This window comes from Boleophthalmus pectinirostris, unplaced genomic scaffold (assembly GCF_026225935.1).
Source record: "Boleophthalmus pectinirostris isolate CB_2022bp ecotype Guang Dong unplaced genomic scaffold, ASM2622593v1 HiC_scaffold_6, whole genome shotgun sequence".
NCBI lineage: Eukaryota > Metazoa > Chordata > Actinopteri > Gobiiformes > Gobiidae > Boleophthalmus > Boleophthalmus pectinirostris.
In genome coordinates, this window is record NW_026571447.1 from 15,927,192 (window position 1) to 15,947,279 (window position 20,088).

The 20,088-nt window shown below is 37.0% G+C and overlaps 1 protein-coding gene across 1 annotated transcript; it reads right to left on the bottom strand.

Annotated features, from left to right (window-relative positions):
• Positions 1-1,093: 1,093 nt before the first annotated feature.
• Positions 1,094-13,563, bottom strand: LOC110174430 (carcinoembryonic antigen-related cell adhesion molecule 5-like). Its single transcript, XM_055163466.1, has 8 exons — positions 13,440-13,563; positions 12,963-13,280; positions 12,344-12,625; positions 11,997-12,263; positions 3,809-4,123; positions 1,833-2,117; positions 1,275-1,526; positions 1,094-1,188 (listed from the first exon to the last, which is right to left on the bottom strand). Exons 1-8 carry the CDS (start codon positions 13,483-13,485, stop codon positions 1,094-1,096), a joined length of 1,860 nt encoding a protein of 619 aa, XP_055019441.1. The 5' UTR covers positions 13,486-13,563.
• Positions 13,564-20,088: the final 6,525 nt, after the last annotated feature.

The window sequence follows — 20,088 nt, forward strand, 5'->3', positions numbered from 1 at the left end:
GATAAGTGTGTTTGTGGGATAGTTTGAACTTCTTTTTTTTTTACCTTTAGTATGTCCATTACTGTTGAAGATTATTACAGTCAATGTGAGATTAATATAAATTTAGATTGGATTGTTGACTGAAAGAGACTCTTATACTCATTGTAGTCTCCGCATTGAAAAAAAAATCACTCCACACATTTGACACAAAATATAAAAAATTGTCCTGGCTCTCTAATGAACAGTTTGTTGGACAAAGAGGAGATAAAAGTCACTAATGTTTTTGAGCTATATTTTTATTCATAAAGCCTCATTAATGTGCATCAGAGAAACACACATTAATTGGAATACAAACTAGCTTTCTTTCTCTAAAACTTGATATTTAAAGCTTTGCCAATTAGGTTAAACAAGTCAACTTCTACTGTTATAGCTTCCATTGTTTTCGTGTTACTCAATGTCCTATAAACTGAAAGCATCTGAAAGGCACTACTGAAATCTTACGCAAGTGGGTTGTTATTCTAATCTCTTGTTTCCCACCTTTCACACAACTTTATAAAAACTAGCCATGAAGTGCATGTCATAGCTTGAATATTCTGAAGTGTAGATTTTTACGGAGAATTGATGTATTACTCATCAGATTCTACAAGCAAAAAAACAAACAAAAGAAACAAAATGAATGCTTATTATATAGTTTTAAGATCGAAAATCAACCAAGAACTATTAAATTCATTTCAACCTTGAAAGACTCAGAGAAACATGGAAATAAGTAAAGCATTCAAAACTAGACAGCTATTAAACAACTGGAAAAGAGGGTGCAAATGCTGATGTTGCACACAGGAGGGGGTGACCTGCCGCTGCGCCAAGGTAGGCCAAGGGGGAAAGAGCTGGGGAGAGGCAATGATTGGATGTAAAGCTGCAGGTATGTCTTCCAGGCTTGAATTTTCATTTAAGCTTCATTTCTGGGGGATTTGTAATATGCGGATTATCTTCGTAAATCTTTAGTGCACTTGGATGAGGTAGCAAAAAATTTAAGATTTTATTCTTACATTCATTCATTCTCAATTCCTTGTTTAAATTGTGCATCAACATAGTGATTATACCCATGTTGTGTATTTTATATATTAGTAAATGTAAAAACCACCCCAGCCAAACACAGCACACAGAGAAGCCACAAATCTGCAGGAGGTTGTTCTGATCCAGAAGTGGCATCTATTCAAAAGGGACAAAAGACAAAAAAAATCATTAAATATACAAATTTGTCTTCTTATAAGTGGTAATTTTTTTTCTCTTCTAACCTTTTATTTCGAGGTATCCGGTGACATTGTGGCTCAGGTTGGTCTCATTGTTGAAAGCGAAACAGGAATAAGAACCACTTTGGTCTTTAGTAACATGGTACAACTCCAGTATAGAGTCAGTGGTGTTCAAAAGCTGCTGGTTGAAAACCCAATGTGTTTGAGCTGGAGGATTAGACTCAGCTGCACACACTGCCGTCACATTGGATCCAGTGGTATGGGATCCAAGAGTCAGGTTCATATTATCAGGCCCATCTAGGAAAAAAACAATCAATAAAAAATCAAAAGTAATTTGAAGAAGACATATCATGTGTACAGTATAATGTATGCGGACCATTATTTACATTTTGTTCATTGTAATTGTAATTTTAGTCTTAATAACAGAAACAGGTACAGCCTAAAGAGCAGGGCAATGGGTGGAGATAGGGTGTAGGTGAAATCAGCAATTTTCTGAGCACTCAAGCCTCATTTGCAGCACAACAAATTACTCAAACATGCAACTCTGAGTAAGTTCACTCCAAAATGAAATGGGATTCTACTGTATTCCAATGTTTTACTCACAGTATACGGTGAAGAAGACTGCATTACTGGTTGCGTTACTGACAGGGTTAAAAGCGGAGCAAGTGAAGGGTCCCTGATCATAGCGGCTGACATTGACTATGGTGAGAGTGGAGTTTCCGTTAGTGAGCTGGACTCGGTCACTGGCTGTGACTTCAGAGCTCCTGTTAAACCAGGCCAGTGAAACAGAGGACCCAGAGGAGACAGAACAAAAGGCAACGACCGCACCCATCTTGTGTTCAATCAGAGTAGAAGCACTGGCATTTGCGGTAACATTAGAAACAGGCTCTGTGGGAACAAAAAAATGAATTGTGAATTAATTATGATTTGCTTTTTTTTTTTTTTTTTTTTTTTTTACATTTTACAATAGTGAATAATGTGAACCTATTGAACTACTGACCTACCACTCGCTGCGTAAAGGTGACTATCTAACTATCTAATGTTTCTGGTGGAGGGTTTGCTATTTGCTTGTCTCCATGGAGATATTATTTGCAGATCTGACCACAGACGGTATGATTCACATAGGTGCTGCTAGGTGCCACGCTCCAAATAGGAAGTGAGCATGGGCACGCTCCACTGACTCTGGCTCCAATTTATTTTTTATTATATCACTGATTTGCTGGTAAATTAATTCCTACTCCTAATATGGCTCTTAGGTTCAAATTATCTCAAAATTCTCTCCATACTGTTAGGCTTGGTGGTGTCTTGTGTCTATTGCGATGGATATGTTTAATGCCATACTGTGCAACGTTACAGGAAAGTTTATAGCATCTCCATGGCTGCAAACAGGTGACAATCTCTCCAAAAAGTTACATGATGCACCTTTAAAGTCTATATTTTTACTTAGTTAAGCTATAGTTTGGACCAAGCACACTTACTGACTAAATGGTTGTATTCTTCCACTAAATAACCTCAGTGTAGTCCTACTTGAAACCTCTTGATGAGCTAATTGTAGACACTGCTCTGTCTGAAGCTCTGTTACTCAAACTTTGATCTTTATTTTAGCACAATCTGACCAGAAAGAGCTGATTTAGTTGGAACTACAACAGATGAGCAGATGTTTCCTCTTAAATAAAATAACATTCACAAGCAAGCTAGCATTAGATTGTTCTGTTTTTCTGTTTTTTGCACACTTTTTGTTGAAAATCAAACCCCCAAACCGGACCATGAGCGCTCGTATTGATATCAGGCTCGAGAAAAGGTCCATTCAATCCATTTTGTATTTTTTCTTGAGTTTTCAGACTATCTTAAACCCTATTTGATATAGTGTTTGCTAATGTGTGTATTACATCTCCATGGTAACAGTTGAACATTACAACATAGAGATCATCAAAGTATCAATAGCCATATACTGCCACCTAGAGCAATACTTTACACTTAGAGGTAGGCCTATATTTTAACAGATAATAATAATGTGTTGTTGATAACTCAGAAAAGAACTAACATACAGAGCTTATTTTAAAGGTCCTATATTACACAAAATTGACTCTTGTTGTTTTAGCCATGTTATTATATTGTTACCTCATCAAAAACATACCTGGAGTTGTGTTTGTTTCATTCACATATGTTTTAAGAAATCTTTTATTATTAGTCTGTCTACACCTCCAAAGCTCAAAATGCTTTGCTCCACCTCGTGATGTCATGAAGTGGTAGTCTTTAAATTAACAGCTATCCTTGACCTTTAGTTTAGTAAAGATGTGCAATTCCAGGGTTGAAGTTGAAGGTGTATGGAGTTTAAAAGAGTTTAAAAGCACAATGGACACAGTGGCACTTCCTGTAATACCAGATGACCTCACGTTTTCTGTTGAAGAAAAGAACCCAGCCTAAATATGCAGAGTTTGTGTGTTAAACATGTGTGTGTGAATGAAACAAAACACAACTCCAGGTATGTTACTGATGAGGAAACAATATTATAACACAAATCAGAAAATAGCATAATCTGGGCCCTTTAACACTGAACAATGACCTCTTACTCTTACCCATTACAGTGAGTCTGACAGACGCACTGAGCCCCGGGTCCACAGTGCTTCTCATGGTGTACACCCCAGAATCATTCACACTGAGAGAGCTTAAAGTCAGTGCTTTGCTGCCATCTATTGATGCCCGGCCCAAATGGCTGGGGAAGACTGCCACCTGGTCTTGGTCACCTAATCTGGTCCAGGTGAGTATGAGGGCCTCCCCCACTGCCCAGCTCCCACTGCTCGGGGTGGTGGATGTGGACAGGGACAGAGTGACGCTTTGACCCACCACTGCTGGGTTAGCTGAGGGTTTGATCTCCAAAGCATTGCAGGCCTCTGGGAGGAGAAGAAAATAAATGGACTTACAGTATGTTGGAACAGGTGCAATTGCTGTTAACATTATATAAAACATGGGTATAATATAAAAAGTAGGCCTATGCATTTGTACAAGTTGCAATTTACAGCAGAAGACTATTACTGGAGCCCAGTTTTGTTACTTAGGCCTGTTACGCTAACACATTTTGAAACATGTTATAAAGATATACTGCAATAAAAGATAATACTTAAACTACTTTATGCCACGAACTCAATGACTATAAAGCAAGACAACCCCAGAGAACCATTTTTACAGAGTCAGCATCATTAAATGAGCTGCATCAGATAAATAACTGAATGAATCAATAATTAGAAGTAACTTATTAAGCCTTTTACAGCTTAAATCTTATTGTTTTACAACAAATAAACCCACTTATAGAAAGAAATTGTACACAATAAATATTGAGATCCAAACTACATTGTTCCAGCCTTCATATATTGAACAAAAAGTCAATATAATAAATATGGTGATAGGCCTACGTGTACTTTCAGCTGTAACATACTGACGTAAGCAAAAAACTTGACTGACAATGCTCCCTAATAATTTATTCCAAATACATTTTACATGAACATTGTTTTAACAGTCCATGATATGTTATTTGATTCCATTATTTACCACTATGAACTACTTTTGCAATTTTCAATGTCTGTATGAAAAATTGCTGAAGGTGAATACAAATTTAAAACAAAAATGGAAGTGATACAATGAGGATGAGAGAGAGAAATTAATATTTTACAAGTCATTTTAATTCCATAAAAAATACCAGGATGTACTAAACATATAACAGCCTACCTGGATGAAACACCAGCAGCGCCACAGTTGCAAACATGAGTCTCTCCATTGTGTTTTTACTCTGAAAGTACCACTGCCCACTCCTCTCTATTATACATGGATATGATTATGACCAGCCCCCCACCCTTAAACCCACACTCCACTGCGCCCACCTTATCTGCAGGTGTTCATCATTGTTTAGTCATTTTTCATTCAGAATCACAAAGAAAGCTTTGCAGGGTTAGTTTGCTGAGTGGGGTGAAGTTCTACAGATGACCAAACACAATATGACAAATTATGACAGAAGGTATGTCATTGAGACTACTGTTGGGTTGACATCACTGAGGATTTTGAAACAAATTTAAATTTTAAACAAAAACTTGGCATGTTAATTTTTACAGATCTAAAATAAAGAAACAACACAAAATCCCAAAAATGTTAAATAATGTTTCTTGAGCAGGAATTTCAGTACATTGTTCAGTCTCTCAAATTTGCATCAATATCAAAATTGGTCAATGGTCGAATATGGAAAGAAAGAATATTTTAAAAACCTAAACAAAATAAGTAAGTATGATCATTACTAATAAATACTATATTTACAGTGACAATTCTTTTAAAATGACAAAATGTATTTGTGACACGTTAAATAGTATTATTGTGTTTTATAAAAGTTATTTTTGGATACAAATACAAAAATAGAGACAAATTTGAGATTTTGAATATACTAGCATATACATATTTCCTGCTCAAGAAACAAACTAAAATTGTATATTGAATAATCAAATTCATAGCTAACATCCTCTGATTTGTTTGACTTCTACGTCATTGCTCATCACATAAAAACTCTGTGCAAACACATGTGTTTATCTGAGCAAGCTCAAGTCCAAAGTGCACTTACAAGGATTCGAGCCTCACAGGACAAGAATGGCAAATTTGAAAAAGATAAAATTAAGAAAATACAGTAAATTTTTTATATAGGACATTTCTCTCTTGGTCTCATCAGCTCACTAGAAAACTGTCTTCAGATAAATTACAACTAAGTGAAAAATGTATTAAAAACAAGAAAGTATATGACGATAACACAAATATTGTGTGCTGCCCTTTTGTTGGCGACTTTGACTGCATGAGCTAACTTTTAGAATCTGGTCACTAATCGAATGATCAGGTCAGGTTTGTGAATTAACCTTTTAGATATTAGATATGCCATGTTCATCTGTATATATTCACTATAATCTACACTGTAATATACTGTATATTGTCTGTACTGTATATACTCCACATTCTGTATATATCACACTTGCTGCTCCATGCACTTCTGATTAGATGCTAAACTACATTTCGTTACCTTGTATTTATACATGTGTAATGACAATAAAGTTGAATCTAATCTAATATAATTTCATATAAATAATGAAATTCCCCTATCTGGGATTAGGACATCATCACATTCTGAAGAAAAAATATTATGTTTCTTACTGACTTTTCACAGCAGAACACTGGCTTCTTTCAGTGAGCCTGGGTTATTACTCAAATGCATAATAGAATAATAATGCATGTGGTCTGACTTGCAGCAGGACTATATAAGAATATAGAATGTTAATGCTAATAATGAATTTCCACTAAACTCTCTTAAAAATGTGTGATTGTGAGAATGGCTGCTCTCTTTGCTTTTGCCATGAAGAAAGAATGAGAAGCTTTTATGAATGTTGCAGCTTCCATTATCTAATAACTTTATTGCCCAGACTAAGGTTCACCTACAGTGCACATTACTGGAACAAGCAGGTATATAAAATATCTCTTACGAGAAGTGTAAATGTCATTATCTTTTGATAGTAAATGTATTTTTGAATAAAGGTAGTTACTGCAGCACTTCATAATTTCACATGCATTTCATCAAACATTAAAGCTTTATGGCATTTGTCACTTCATATTCTGTTGTACACCTTTATTGTCATTATAAATCAGCCTGCAACCTAATTTCTGGTCCATCTTTTTTCATTTTAAATTGGATAAAGTGTCCATGACATAATTCATAACACAAACATTTAAAAAAAAATTATAATAATATCTGTCACCCTTAATAATCAGAGTAGCTCATAACATTTTATTTGTATTTTATTTGTATACATTATCAACAGCATGAACAGTAGATGGTGCTGTTTTACACGACAGTACATGCTCCATCCAAAGTCCCCTTTCTCTCACAGGATGGCTTAAGTTTTAACCATTAACACTCAGATGACCTTACCGTAACTCATTGAGCCATCTGGTATGTTTAGGGAAGTTGGTCAACAGCCCACGCTCTGAGGGGAAAAGCTGTTCTCTAAAAGATAAACTATGATCTAAAAACAACAAGGAACTTTAGATTGTACCTTCACAGAAAAGTATTTGTGTATTTATCTGGTTACTTTGATAAGCAAGTCACACGCACTGAATTTGATTAGAGCTATAACTGTAATCTACCCTTTATTGTTTTCTGGAAGTTGATTTTATATTCCTGCTTATCTAGTCTTAGTGATCCCTGTCACCTCACTTTTGTCATTTACACTATGTATAATTAGGTCAACATGAATAAACGCACAAAGTTCATTATGTCTCTGATCTGATGCTTCCTCAGACATTTAACATGTGCTCAATCTTTTTTTAAAAAATGACAAGATACATATATTCTTAGCAAAAATAATTACTTTATTGAATATAATCTTTTAGCTAAAGCTTAACATTTACATTTATTCATTCAGAGTCTTTGTATCTGGTCTGTTTTAGAATTACTTGGTGTACACATGAATAAACTGTGGGATAGGTAAACTGCTTTTCTGTTCTTACAATCAAGATTACAAGGTTGAATGGTCACAAATGAATGTTAATGTTAGTTCAGTAATAAGCAAGATAAACTTCCTTCAATCATTCTTCAAATTCTAAATGCATCTGGTTATTTATTATTTCAGAATATAAAAATTATAACTTTTTCAATTAAGTTATAAAGACTTGATACTCTAAAACCCTGAATTAGTCAGATGAAGTTCAGGACATGATCATAAAAATCACACAAAACGAAAGCAAAAAAAATAATAATAATAAAATCCACAAGCAATCCAAGGAGTGCTTAAATTCAGGTTCAAGTAAAATAAGCTTCCTGAGTTCCTGACTTTGTAGCCTAAGATAAAGATCTATATTTACATACAGTACATCTCATTTCATAGTGCATGGGAAACTGAAAGCCACGTCTTGTCTGATCATCAATTATTAACTAGCTACAATCCCAAGTCCAACCACTCTGCTGTTACAGACAAACATCACTGTGTCTGTTGAAAAAAGAAAAATCCTGCGGTGAGGTCATTTCCGGCGTATCTCAGCGTACTCTGTGCCAGCGGTTGGAGGCATAGGAGGGGGTCTTCTCCCTCTCTTCACATGGTCATTGTAGGTGGGCAGACTGGATGATGGTTGATTGTTGCGTTTTTGCACCTCTGCGTATTCTGTCTGATTCGGTGAAGCCAGCTGCACCACACCACCCTCTTTTTTGACAAACTTGACATCAGCATAATTCACCTCCTAGAATAAAAATGTGGGAGAAATATTAAAGAAACTAGTCTGCATAGGAACAATCGTAATGTCAGTTAGGGCTACAGCAACTAATGGGATCAATAGTGACTGATGGGCTGGTAATATACTAAACCTTATTTATTAACCAACTCTCACTATGTACTGCAGCTTTGAAAAGATTTTGTTTAAGATGGAGAAGTCAAAATGATGAGCAAAAAATGTCACTTTGAAGAACATTTGTGTTAATTTTCTTACAAGAGGTCCACAATTGGCACATTTTAAATTCAACTTGTAGAAAAGAAAACTTCAGTCGACCGAAACGTATAAATATATAAAAAGTGTGCGGGAGCTTTCTTTCTTCTACAAGTTAACTATACATTCTCTTGCACACCTTTCACCTACTCAAGTGTGTAGAGCTGTTTTTATAATGTACATTTTAAATAAAAAATAAAAAAATCTTTAATGAAGACTACCAAAATTTGTTGCAGTTCCAGTATTCATTTGTTCCTGGTTCAAAGTCCAAAATATTATACTGGATTTCATACAGATTTTGTTGCAAGGCTTTAAAGGAAAGGCAAGGCTTTAGGAAAAGTCATTTAACTTTTCTATTATACTGTTTTAGACCATTATCAATTTCAAAGTAGGGTATTGTTTCTGCATTCTTAAAAAAGAAAATTCCCATTCAGTGCAATTAATATTATTGTCCTGAATATAATACTATACTGCACTATCTATAATACTAGAAATAAAAATGTATTTATCATCCAATGATATTTATCCACATGCTCATAGCAATGCTATAGATGTCTTACCTGATTTTGTGCATATGCAGTGTTGTCCCGACCTCCACCATCTTTAAGGTAATAAAACAGAAACATTAAATAATTGCGTTATTAGTAATTGTAATTATTTAACATCTATATTTCTCCTTACCTCTTTGAGTGTTTGGCTCCTCCAGCTTTCGTCTTTTGGGAGAGGATAAGCAAGGACAAGCAAGTTATTTTGTTGTCATTTTTTTGTCAAAAGAAGTATTGATCCAGCTCATAATAATTTACATGGATTTACATGAAAATAACACAAAATTACACAGTGATATTTGTACTACTCACTTTTTCCTGAGAAAGTAGAACACTGTACCACACACGACTAGAGCGAGCACAATTAACCCAAGTACTATTCCAACGATGCAGCCAACTGCACAGCCACTGTTGGAGGGGGTATCTGAAGAGAAATAAGAGCTTAAATTAAATAAGATGATTCACAGCTTCAAACTGCAATTGTAGATTATAGTTTTTATTTTCATCCAAAGTGACATTTGCAAAAACAAGTGAGACAGAAACCCAATCCATCCATCCATTGTTTTATGCAATCTAAAATCAATGTATATCAAGCACACACATGCACGCAGGCACACACACACACACACACACACACACACACACACACACACACACACACACACACACACAGACAAGTCCTTTGCCGTGTGTCAATAGGCCTGTAAGAGGCCTGTTGAGAAAGAGCTTGAAACAGTGTGAACTTATGACAAATACTGCATGTGGTAGAATTGAAAAGAATGTGTTAGAATGAAAGAAATAAAATACAGATTAGAGAGCAAAAATCAATACCAGTTACAAGCACTGTATGTGGTGCCTCAGCTGTTTTCTTTGTGATCTCATTTGAAGCTCGACAGATGTACTCTCCACTGTCTGAAGTTCCAACCATTGATTTAGTATATTCAGATGAGTGAGTGAGAACAGTCCCATTCTTTATCCATGTGTAGTTAGCAGTTGGTACAGAGTCACTCAAGCAGGTTAATTTTAATGTTTCTTTCCCTTGAATCTCTTTTGGACCTGAGATTTGAACATTTTCTGGTCCATCTGAAAAATAACATTGAGTTAAAGGAAATGTTTTACAGTAAATGAATGAAACATAATGTACCCAGACACTTACAGATTACATCCAGAGTGTAAGCAGTTGTCTCAGAGCTGATGGGGTTGCTGATTTCACAGATGTATCTTTCCACTGTCTTTTCTGTTCAGGACTTTAAAAGACAACACTCGTTTTTGGTCATAAAATACAATGTTTTCAGAAGGATTTAGCTCCTGTTCATTTATCGACCACTTTCTGGTGAAGATGGAACCAGAAGCATCACAGGTTAAGTTCAGTGAGGAGCCCTCGATTGGCTCATTGGATGACTCAATATAAATATTTGTGATTCTCTCTGTGGAAGACAAACAAAACAAAATATCTTTATCTATCTAAATATCTAAAATATGTTTCCACACTGGCCATTGATTTTAGTGCTGTGAAGTTGTAAGAGGAGTTGCTGTAGATATAACAAATTGAACAACTGTAATGGGTAAGTTTGAACTCAAATGCAGCACAACTGACAATCGGTACAGTTGACAAGAAGGTTAGAAATGGGCTAACAGGTGGAAACTTGCAGAAGTGTGACAGGATGCCCCTTCTAAGGGACTACAGTCATACCATCCAACAATACAATTTTCATCAGAGACTCCATCTGTTTCTGGGTGGGTAAAGGGAACCCTCCTCTCCAGTAAAAGATTCCGCATTATCAAATTAAGAGGTCAGTCTGGAGTTCTGGAAAACCTGCTTAGACTCGTTGATGCTCAGGACAATCGCTGGGCTGGTCAGGACTGCTAGAGGAAATCATCAGAGAGCTGGTAGTTGAGGATATGATGGATGGAAAATTGTGAAGGATCACCATCTATAACTGGGGGCAAAGTATTTTCTTGCACTGAGTTTACCAAATGTGAAATGTACGATGGACTCTCCTGGACCGAGGAAGTTTGAGCTTAACTGAGATGGGCTTTACCACCTTGATGATCTTGAAGGGTCTTATAAATGTAGGAGCCAACCTTTTACATTGCACTTGTAGTGGTAGATCTCGAATGAGGAGCCATACCTTTTCTTCCACGTGGTAAGTTGGTGCCTTATGCCATTGTCATTTAGCTATAAAGGTGTACTGGTTTACATAATAGAGAAGAGCAGTCCAAGCATGCTTCCACGTCTGACAACAACCTCAAACAGGAGCTTCAGCAGAACATCAGCCTCACTCTGCCCTTGCCGAGAGAAGAAGGCATAAGAGTGGAGTGTCTGATCCTGGATAGACTTCTGTCTGATCCTGGATAGACTTCTGGTAAGCACATCTCCAACTTCTATGTCTTGATGCATCCACTTCAACAATGAATTAATGGTCAGGAACTTGGAGAATGTGAGCTGAAGTGAAATGTGTTTTTAGGATTGTGAATGGGCTACTATAGTGCTTGACCCACTGATTCTGTTGAAATGTTTTTTAACCCCCTGTTGTATTTTTTTCCTTGCATGTCCCTAACAATCATTTGAAAATGGGGAGATTCACCAGTGAACAAACTCACATCTTCATAAATTATTTGAGTGAGTCTGTATTCTAGATCCCAGGTAAGGTCACTCCTGGAGGTTTCTGGACACAGGAGTTTGCACAAAGAACAGGTCTGAAACTGTATTAATTCTTACTCAGCACAGAGATCCTCACAGGCTGAGACGTTGTATATCTGAGAGTTTTGCTGTTGAAAGCCTGACAGCTGTAGTTTCCACTCTGACTCATCTGTATGTTCTTCAGTTGTAACTGTGCTCCAGTAAAAGACAACAGCTCTCCATTTAAAAACCATTTAAACTGAGCTGCAGGTCTGGAGTCAGCTGAGCAGAACAGAGACACGTCTGAACCTTCCTCATAGTGATCAAGAGAAGAAGAAGTCCTCAAACTGACATCATCAGGTCCATCTAAAAATATAAGATATAAATATAAGTTATATAGACATGAGATTGTTTGTGCATTTTAACAGGTAACATCCTTTACTCACAGTTGATGGAGAGTTCTGTTGGGACACTGGTGCTGCTACTGACAGGATTAGACACGTTACATGTGAATGGTCCCTGGTCATAGCGCCACACAGTGTCTATAGTGAGAGTTGCTCCTCCATCAGTGAGGTGCACTCTGTCACTGGCTGTAACTTCAGTGCTGCCGTTTAACCAGAGGAAAGTTGTCAGGTTGGTCCCATCAGCAGAACAGGAGAGAGTCAAAGAACTATTGAATTCCACTAAGTCTGAGCTGCTGACTGTGACTCTCACATTAGACACTGGCTCTGAGGGAGGGGGGACAGTGCATGTTAATCTATATGAAAATACATAATGGTTGGTGTTTTCCTTAGTAAGAGTAAAAAACCACAACACTGCCTTTAACTGATAACAGAAGATTATGATACAAAATGAACTGCCATGAGGAATGAAGGTTAAAAAGTCTGACAAGCCTCAGATTGTATTTAATTTACTGTAGAAAAGATTAAAATAATGATGAATGATTGACTTGTTGTGCATGTTCCAATAATGATAATGAATACAGAAATTAGTATGATGCCAATGTGGAAATAAGACATATGACATAAAATAAATTGTGAATAATAATGCAAACTGTATCATTACCATAAACGTTCAATGTAGTGTCTCCATCTTGTACAAAACCTGCTGGTAAAATGCTAACTCTGTACTCTCCAGTGTCACTAAGAGCCACGTTCTTGAGCTCCAGAGATCCAGTAGAGATGAACAGAGTGATCCTGCCTTCATACTCTGGAGCAGTGAAGTTACCACCAGAACTTGAACTGATGATATTTGTGTCTCCAAATTTCCAGACTATTGATATAAATGGAGTTTGTGTTGGAGTCAGTGATGTGGAGAACATGACTGTCCCTCCAACAGCTGCATTCACAGAGTCAGGTAACACACCAACTCCTGAGACCATACCTGAAATTATAAGTAATATAAACACAATTCAGGAAAACATATCATACTCAGACAAATATGAATAATAATCTAAACTCAATATAATGATTTAATGATTAATGAATGCACAACATTGCACAACAGAAATATTATTAATGAAGCAAAATTATGTTGACCTACCTGTAAAGGCAACAGTAATCCCACAAAATAAAGTGACTAATTCCATTTATATTGTTTGAAAAGCAATGATTTGAAAGCCTTGGGAAATTATCAGAACACTGTTTGAACTCATGTGCTCTGTGTGAGAAACAGAGGACAGTAAAGGTGTGTCTAAAAGTAATGTCGCCCAGCCAGTACAATGTATGCTGTACTCACAGAAGAGGAATGCCCTCTACTGGAGCACTGGAATTGAAGGCATGCTTTTTTTATTTTTTTTAATGTTAGTTGAAGGACAAACAAGCTTCATGTAAGAAGTACGAGAATAGGGTTGTTATTGCCTAAAATTACATTAAAGAATGTTTATGAACCCCCAATAGACCATTTGTTGTTGCTGTCTCTCTGTCGTTGCATGTAAACAGTAGGGCCAGAGCCCAGTGTGTGTGTATTAAACCTTCAGAAAACAATTTTTCTGATCCTTACCTCTATTTTTTTATTATTTTTATTTTTTTTAACAGCAACCAGAAACTCATGATATCAGGAATATTTTGTTATTTACTGTTGAGACTGGTTAGGCAGATGGAGGAGGAGTGACCATGATTTTTCTTATTTTATCAAATGATTATTATCCATGCCACACTTTAGATTTTGCAAAAGTATTTCAGGCAAATTATTATTAAAATTATTTTTCTTATTGTGATAGAGCAGACAAGACTTTTTTTTTTTTTTTTTTTGATTAAAACAATTCAAATGAAGACAAAAGGCATTTAGGTTCAGGTAGATAAATTGAAATTTGAACACGTCAGAAATCTAATGAGATTTTAATTTCTTCTATGCTCTAATCCGTGTATCATTTGTTCATTTGTTTTTCAATATAAAACCAAAAATAAGAAAAGGAAAAAACAACAATTTTCCTCATTATTTGTTTCCAAAACCAAAATGAAAAAAACTGATAACGATTAGTTTTTTCAGTTTTCGATTTTGTGTTTAAATGAATAATGGAAAAAAAATGGCCGTTTCCGTGACTTAAAGTGAGATGCCGGACTGAACCAGGACTGAACCAGGACTGAACCAGAACTGAACCAGAACTGAACTGTTTTCAGTCCTGGTCTGAGTCCTCGACCTGGTTCAGTCCTGATTCAGTCTGACGTCGCAGTTCAAGTCATGTAAATGGGAAACAGCCGTTTTTTCCATTATTCATTTAAACACAAAATCGAAAACTGAAAAAACAAATCGTTATCAGTTTTTTCATTTTTGGTTTAGGAGAAAATAATTGTTTTTTGTTTTCTTATTTTTGGTTATTGAAAAACAAATGAACGAATGATACACGGATTCTAGATACACCAAAATAATTAGTTTATTTAGTTTAGTTCTTTATTTATCAAGGACAATGCACATAAAAAAACAATGACCTACACAGAAGAGGTAATATGTTTGTGCCATTATAGCAAAATTGCTAATTTCCAGCTTCAGTCTCGGACAGGCTGATGTTACAAATGGCATACATGCCAATAAAATACAATGTATATTAATGCAATCATTCATGCAGACAATCAATAAGTACAACCACTCCCAATCACTCTCAGCCCACCACATCCATACGCTATTTACGACTTTACAGTTCATGTTGCTGCATTCATGCAAGGCAGTTTAATGTGTAAAGTTTTTTTGTTTGTTTTTTTTGGTTAAAAGTCATTGTTTGGTCTGTCGTGTAAACATTTCATAATTTGTACATGATATGATTTCATGTGGGAGGATGTTCCGATGGCTTATGGCTCTATAATTTTGACTGACCAAAAGAGGTTCTGCATCTTGGAACTCTGCACTCTCCTCTGGCTGTCGACCGTGTGACTCAGCAGGTCTTCTCTGAAATAAGCACCACAAATTTTCTCAATGGGGGAGCAGCTGAATTATGAATAATTTTAAATAAGGCTAACATTTGATTAAATTTAAGCAAGTTTTCAAAACTTTACATTTTATATTTGACAAGTGTCAAGCAGTGTAGTGGAGCTGTTAAGGACCAAAATAGTGCCTATCACTCCACCTCCTCGTGTTGTCAATAAAGAGTTCTTTTTACTGATGGCTTGCTTAATCTCTATTGTGGCTTGTACAATTTTGAGACTGATAGGATGCCTTTGATGCCAATATCACCAACGCCACCGTCGAACTAAAATAATTAACATAAATGTACAATCAGAAATATAAAGACATAAAATAAAGACAGAACAATTACAAAAAACGTACCTCGCTGCCATATTTTGGAGGTAGAATGACATTTAACATAACTCTATTCACTTTATTTTAACTTTAATTGACTTCTTTGCCGACACGCCACACTACTTTCTTGACCAGGCGTGCGTCTCTATCAAGGGGTCCAGCGGAATCGAACAAAACAATAACAGTTCCTAACTGCTGACTACCAAAATAAAAGCACGAAATCTTCTCTTATGTGCATATTACATATTATTCAAGAATTAAATAAAAAGTAAATCAAAATTATGCAGTGAAACTCCCACCAAATCACATACCTATTGTGATTTCTCAAACATATTACAATTAACAACAATAGAGAACTTATTGCTTATTACTCTGCCTCAAGTAATAACACAGTTTTATGTACAGGTCTATCAAGATATACTGATTTTACAGTCCTTTTTCCATCCTTATCAAGGGTTGAGTCACTGAGTAAAAGCTTGACTTTCCTCACTCGTCCATCTGCGCTGGGATAGATTCCTGTTACTCGTGCAAGCTTCCACTTGTTCCTGGGAGAGTTTTCCTCTTGAAGAATAACAATGTCATTAACCTTTGAGTTTCTCTTTTCCTTTTGCCATATTTGCTGTTGTTGAAGGTTCAGAAGATACTGCTTCTTCCACCGTGTCCAGAATGCATTTGTAAGAAACTGAACTTGGCACCATCTCTTTCTTAGGTACAAGTCCTGGTTTACGAACTCACCAGGAGGGGGCAGTATAATGTTGAACTTCATCATAAGAATATGATTGGGTGTCAGTGGTTCAACACTAGTTGGTCATTTAGGTTTCTCTACCGTTAATGGTCTGCTATTCACACCACAAGCCATAACTTCATAAAGAAATGTTCTAAGGGAGGTACTATCAAGTCTCTTGGAGGTTTGATCAAGAATGGCTGTTAACACACTTCTAATAGTTCTTATTTGCCTCTCCCAAACATCTCCCATGTGGCTTGATGAAGGAGTGTTTAGGACAAACTCACATCCGTATTGTTTCAACTGCTCTTGGTCAAAGTCTTTCATAGCATTTAAAAACTCTCCCTTAGCACCTACAAAATTTGTGCCTTGGTCACATCTAATTTGTCTTACATGTCCACGAATAGCAATAAAGCAACGAAAAGCATTAATAAAAGCATCACTGGTAAGGTCATCTAACATTTCAATATGTATTGCCCTAGAACACATACAAGTAAAAAGAAGACCATACCTTTTCAACTCTTTTCTGCCCTCTTTAACATAAAAGGGTCCAAAACAGTCAATACCACAGTAAGAGAATGGAGGTGTCATCTCCACTCTGGCAGATCTGACATACGCTGATCTTGTGTACTTCTCCTGTACTTACGACAGCTTGTGCACTTGTGGATGTGTGAAGCGACTGCACTGCTACATCCTATGATCCATAGTCCATTGGAGCGCAGCTCGTTTGCTGTTATTCCTCTTCCCTGGTGATGCACCCTTTCATGATAGTGTTTCATGACTTGATTTAGGTATGATGGCCGGATGTTTAATATGCGGGTGAAGGCATGATCTGGTTAAATGTCCTCCCACCATGAGTACTCCTTGCTCATCAACAAAGGGGCTTAGTTTGTACAGCTTGTGTGTGTTATCTTGGAGCTGAATGTCTTTTCCTAGAGATAAACTTTGGATTTCCTTGCAAAATGCATTGTCTTGTACCAGTTTTATTATAAACAGTTCTGCTTCTTGTCTGTCCTGAATACTTGTGTGTGTTTCACCCTTTGTTTGTGTGACACCTTTAAAGTCTTTCACAAATTTTCTTAAACACGCAATGGCTTTAACAGCTCTTCTCCAATCTGAGCATTTTGTGAGGCGGTCTAGTATTGTTCTCTCTCCTTGCTGTGTGTTAGTGTTGAGCACATGCACTGTTTTTAACTCTGGATCACATGGCATAATTTCAGTAACTTGGACATTTTCAGTGTGTAGCTCACTTTGCCACAAAAACTCTGGACCTTTGAACCAGTTTGAGTTAAGGAGCTGCTGAACATTTAAACCTCTTGATGCATGATCAGCAGGGTTACTTTCAGATGGCACATGATGCCACTGTTGTGGGTCTGTGAGTGACCTTATTCTTTGAATCCTATTTGCCACAAACACGTGGAATCTCTTTGCATCATTATTCACATAACCTAACACAACTTTAGAATCAGTCCAAAAATGTTCTTGTAGGTCACTTATCTCCAGTTCATTTCTGAGCATTATACTTGTTTTTGCTGCGACTTCTGCAGCTGTTAATTTGAGTCTAGGGACGGTAGTAACTTTAGTAGGCCTTTCCCAATACTAGGGCACAATGAACATCACCTTTGGATGTAACAGTTCTTAGATAACTACACTGTCCGTAGCCTGTGACGCTACCATCCGAAAAGTGGTGTAGTTCACACTGCTTGATGTCTGTGTTTGTAGGTAAGAAACATCTCTGAATTCTCACCTTTGACAAGTTCTGAAGATCTTGAAACCAGGATTCCCACTGGATTTGAAGTTGGTCTGAGAGTGGTTCATCCCATCCAGCTTTCTCTTGGCATAACTGTTGCAGGATTTGCTTCCCCTTTAAGATGAACGGTGCTACAAATCCCAACGGGTCATAGACTGAAGCTACGGTGCACAGGACTCCTCTTCTTGTCATAGGGTGCTCTTTCACTGTTATTCGGAACTGAAACTCATCAGAAGACACGCACCACTGCACACCAAGAGCTCTTTCCAGGAGTGACTCTCCAAATGCTAAGTCCAGATCTTTAACGCTTTCAGCACACTCTTCTTTGGGTAGTGATTTTAACACATTTTCAATGTTTGATATGAATTTCTGGAGTCTTAGTTTACCTGTTGTACAAAGCTCTCTTGCTTCTTTGACTAAATGTATTGCTTCTTCTTCTGACATCACACTGACAAGCCCATCATCTACATAAAAGTTCTTTTGAATGAACTTAACGGTACCTGGGTCAAACTTGTCTTCACCTTGTGTGGCTAGATGTTTTAAGCCAAAGTTATCACAGCCAGGTGATGAGGATACACCAAAAAGGTGAACCTTCATGCGGAAGACCGAGGGTGGAGTGCTTATATCACCATGCTCCCACCATAGAAAACGTAAATAGTCCTGGTCTTGTGGTCTAACATGGAACTGGTGAAACATACATTCCACGTCATACATCACAGCAACTGAACCCTTCCTGAACCTACAGAGTACTCCCACCAATGTATTTGTGAGGTCAGGCCCTGTGAGCAGGTGTTCATTTAGTGAAGTGTCCTTGTATTGTGCAGAGGCGTCAAACACTACACGTATCTTACCAGGCTTTTGCGGGTGGTGTACCCCATGGTGCGGTATGTACCAGGCAGGTCTATTACAAAGTTCATTCTCTGGTACCTTCTCTGCATCTCCGCGTGTGATTATGTCTTCCATAAACTTGACATAATCCATGTAGTACCTTTGGTCCCTTTTAAATCTCCGTTCAAGACTGTTTAAGCATTGCATTGCACTTGACACGTTGTTTGGAAGATTTGGTCTATCACTTTTGAAGGGCAGTGACATTTCATAATGTCCATTCTGCTTCTGTTTAATGCCTTCTTTTAGTTTTGTTAGGAAGTGGAGGTCTTCTTGTGAAATGCATGTCTCTTCCACTGCTCTCTCTGTAAAGTCTGATTCAAGTGCTTTGATTACATCTGGGAATGTTACCTCTTTTACTTGTGTCTTGCAGATGTAATGAACTTCTTTCTTTAAGTTTGTTTTTGACTCAGTCTCTGGTATAACTTGTCGTACAATGATGCGGTGACTGACTCCAATCACATCACTGACTGTAACAATAGAATCACAGTAACTAACTATGCTCCAGCCTAAATCTGTTTTTTGAGCAAAGGGCTGGTTTTCTTCACCGCAAACAACTTCTCTGGGCATTAAAGCTTGTGGGCAATTGTAACCTAACAAGAGTCCAATTTCACAGTCCAATGGTGGAGCAATATATTCAGCAAGATGCTCCAAATGTGGCCATGCCCTTGCAGTGTCTGGGGTTGGAATGTGACTACGATTTGCAGGTATAAAGTCACGAGTGTAAACTACTGGAACAGTGAGTTTCTTAGTGGAGCATAGTCCTCTTATCTGTAGAGCTTCTAATCTTGTACATGGAACAGTAGTTTTCTTGGATGACATTGTGGATAGTTTAAGTTTGACTTGAGTTTTGGTTGTCTCTAAGTTTTCTGCTACTTCATTTAAAATAAATGAGGAATCACTTTGTGTATCCAGCAGAGCGTAAACAAGCACTTCTTTACTTGGATCACTTTGTGAGGACACATACACAGGCACGATTGCGGAGGTCTGTGTGTTACTGCTGTCATGAATCACTCGGTTAGAGGTGCTCTCAGTGGCTATGTATTGTGACTGTGTTACCAGTGGTGTGGTTTCCTTTTGTTCACTTACTTGTTGTT

Coding starts and splice junctions, on each gene's coding strand:
- LOC110174430 (XM_055163466.1), bottom strand. CDS start 13,485: ATGGAATTAGTCACTTTATTTTGTGGGATTACTGTTGCCTTTACAG. Junction 12,626..12,962: donor CACTACATTGAACGTTTATG/GTAATGATACAG, acceptor CCCCTCCCTCAG/AGCCAGTGTCTAATGTGAGA. Junction 1,527..1,832: donor AGTCTTCTTCACCGTATACT/GTGAGTAAAACA, acceptor TTTTTTTCCTAG/ATGGGCCTGATAATATGAAC.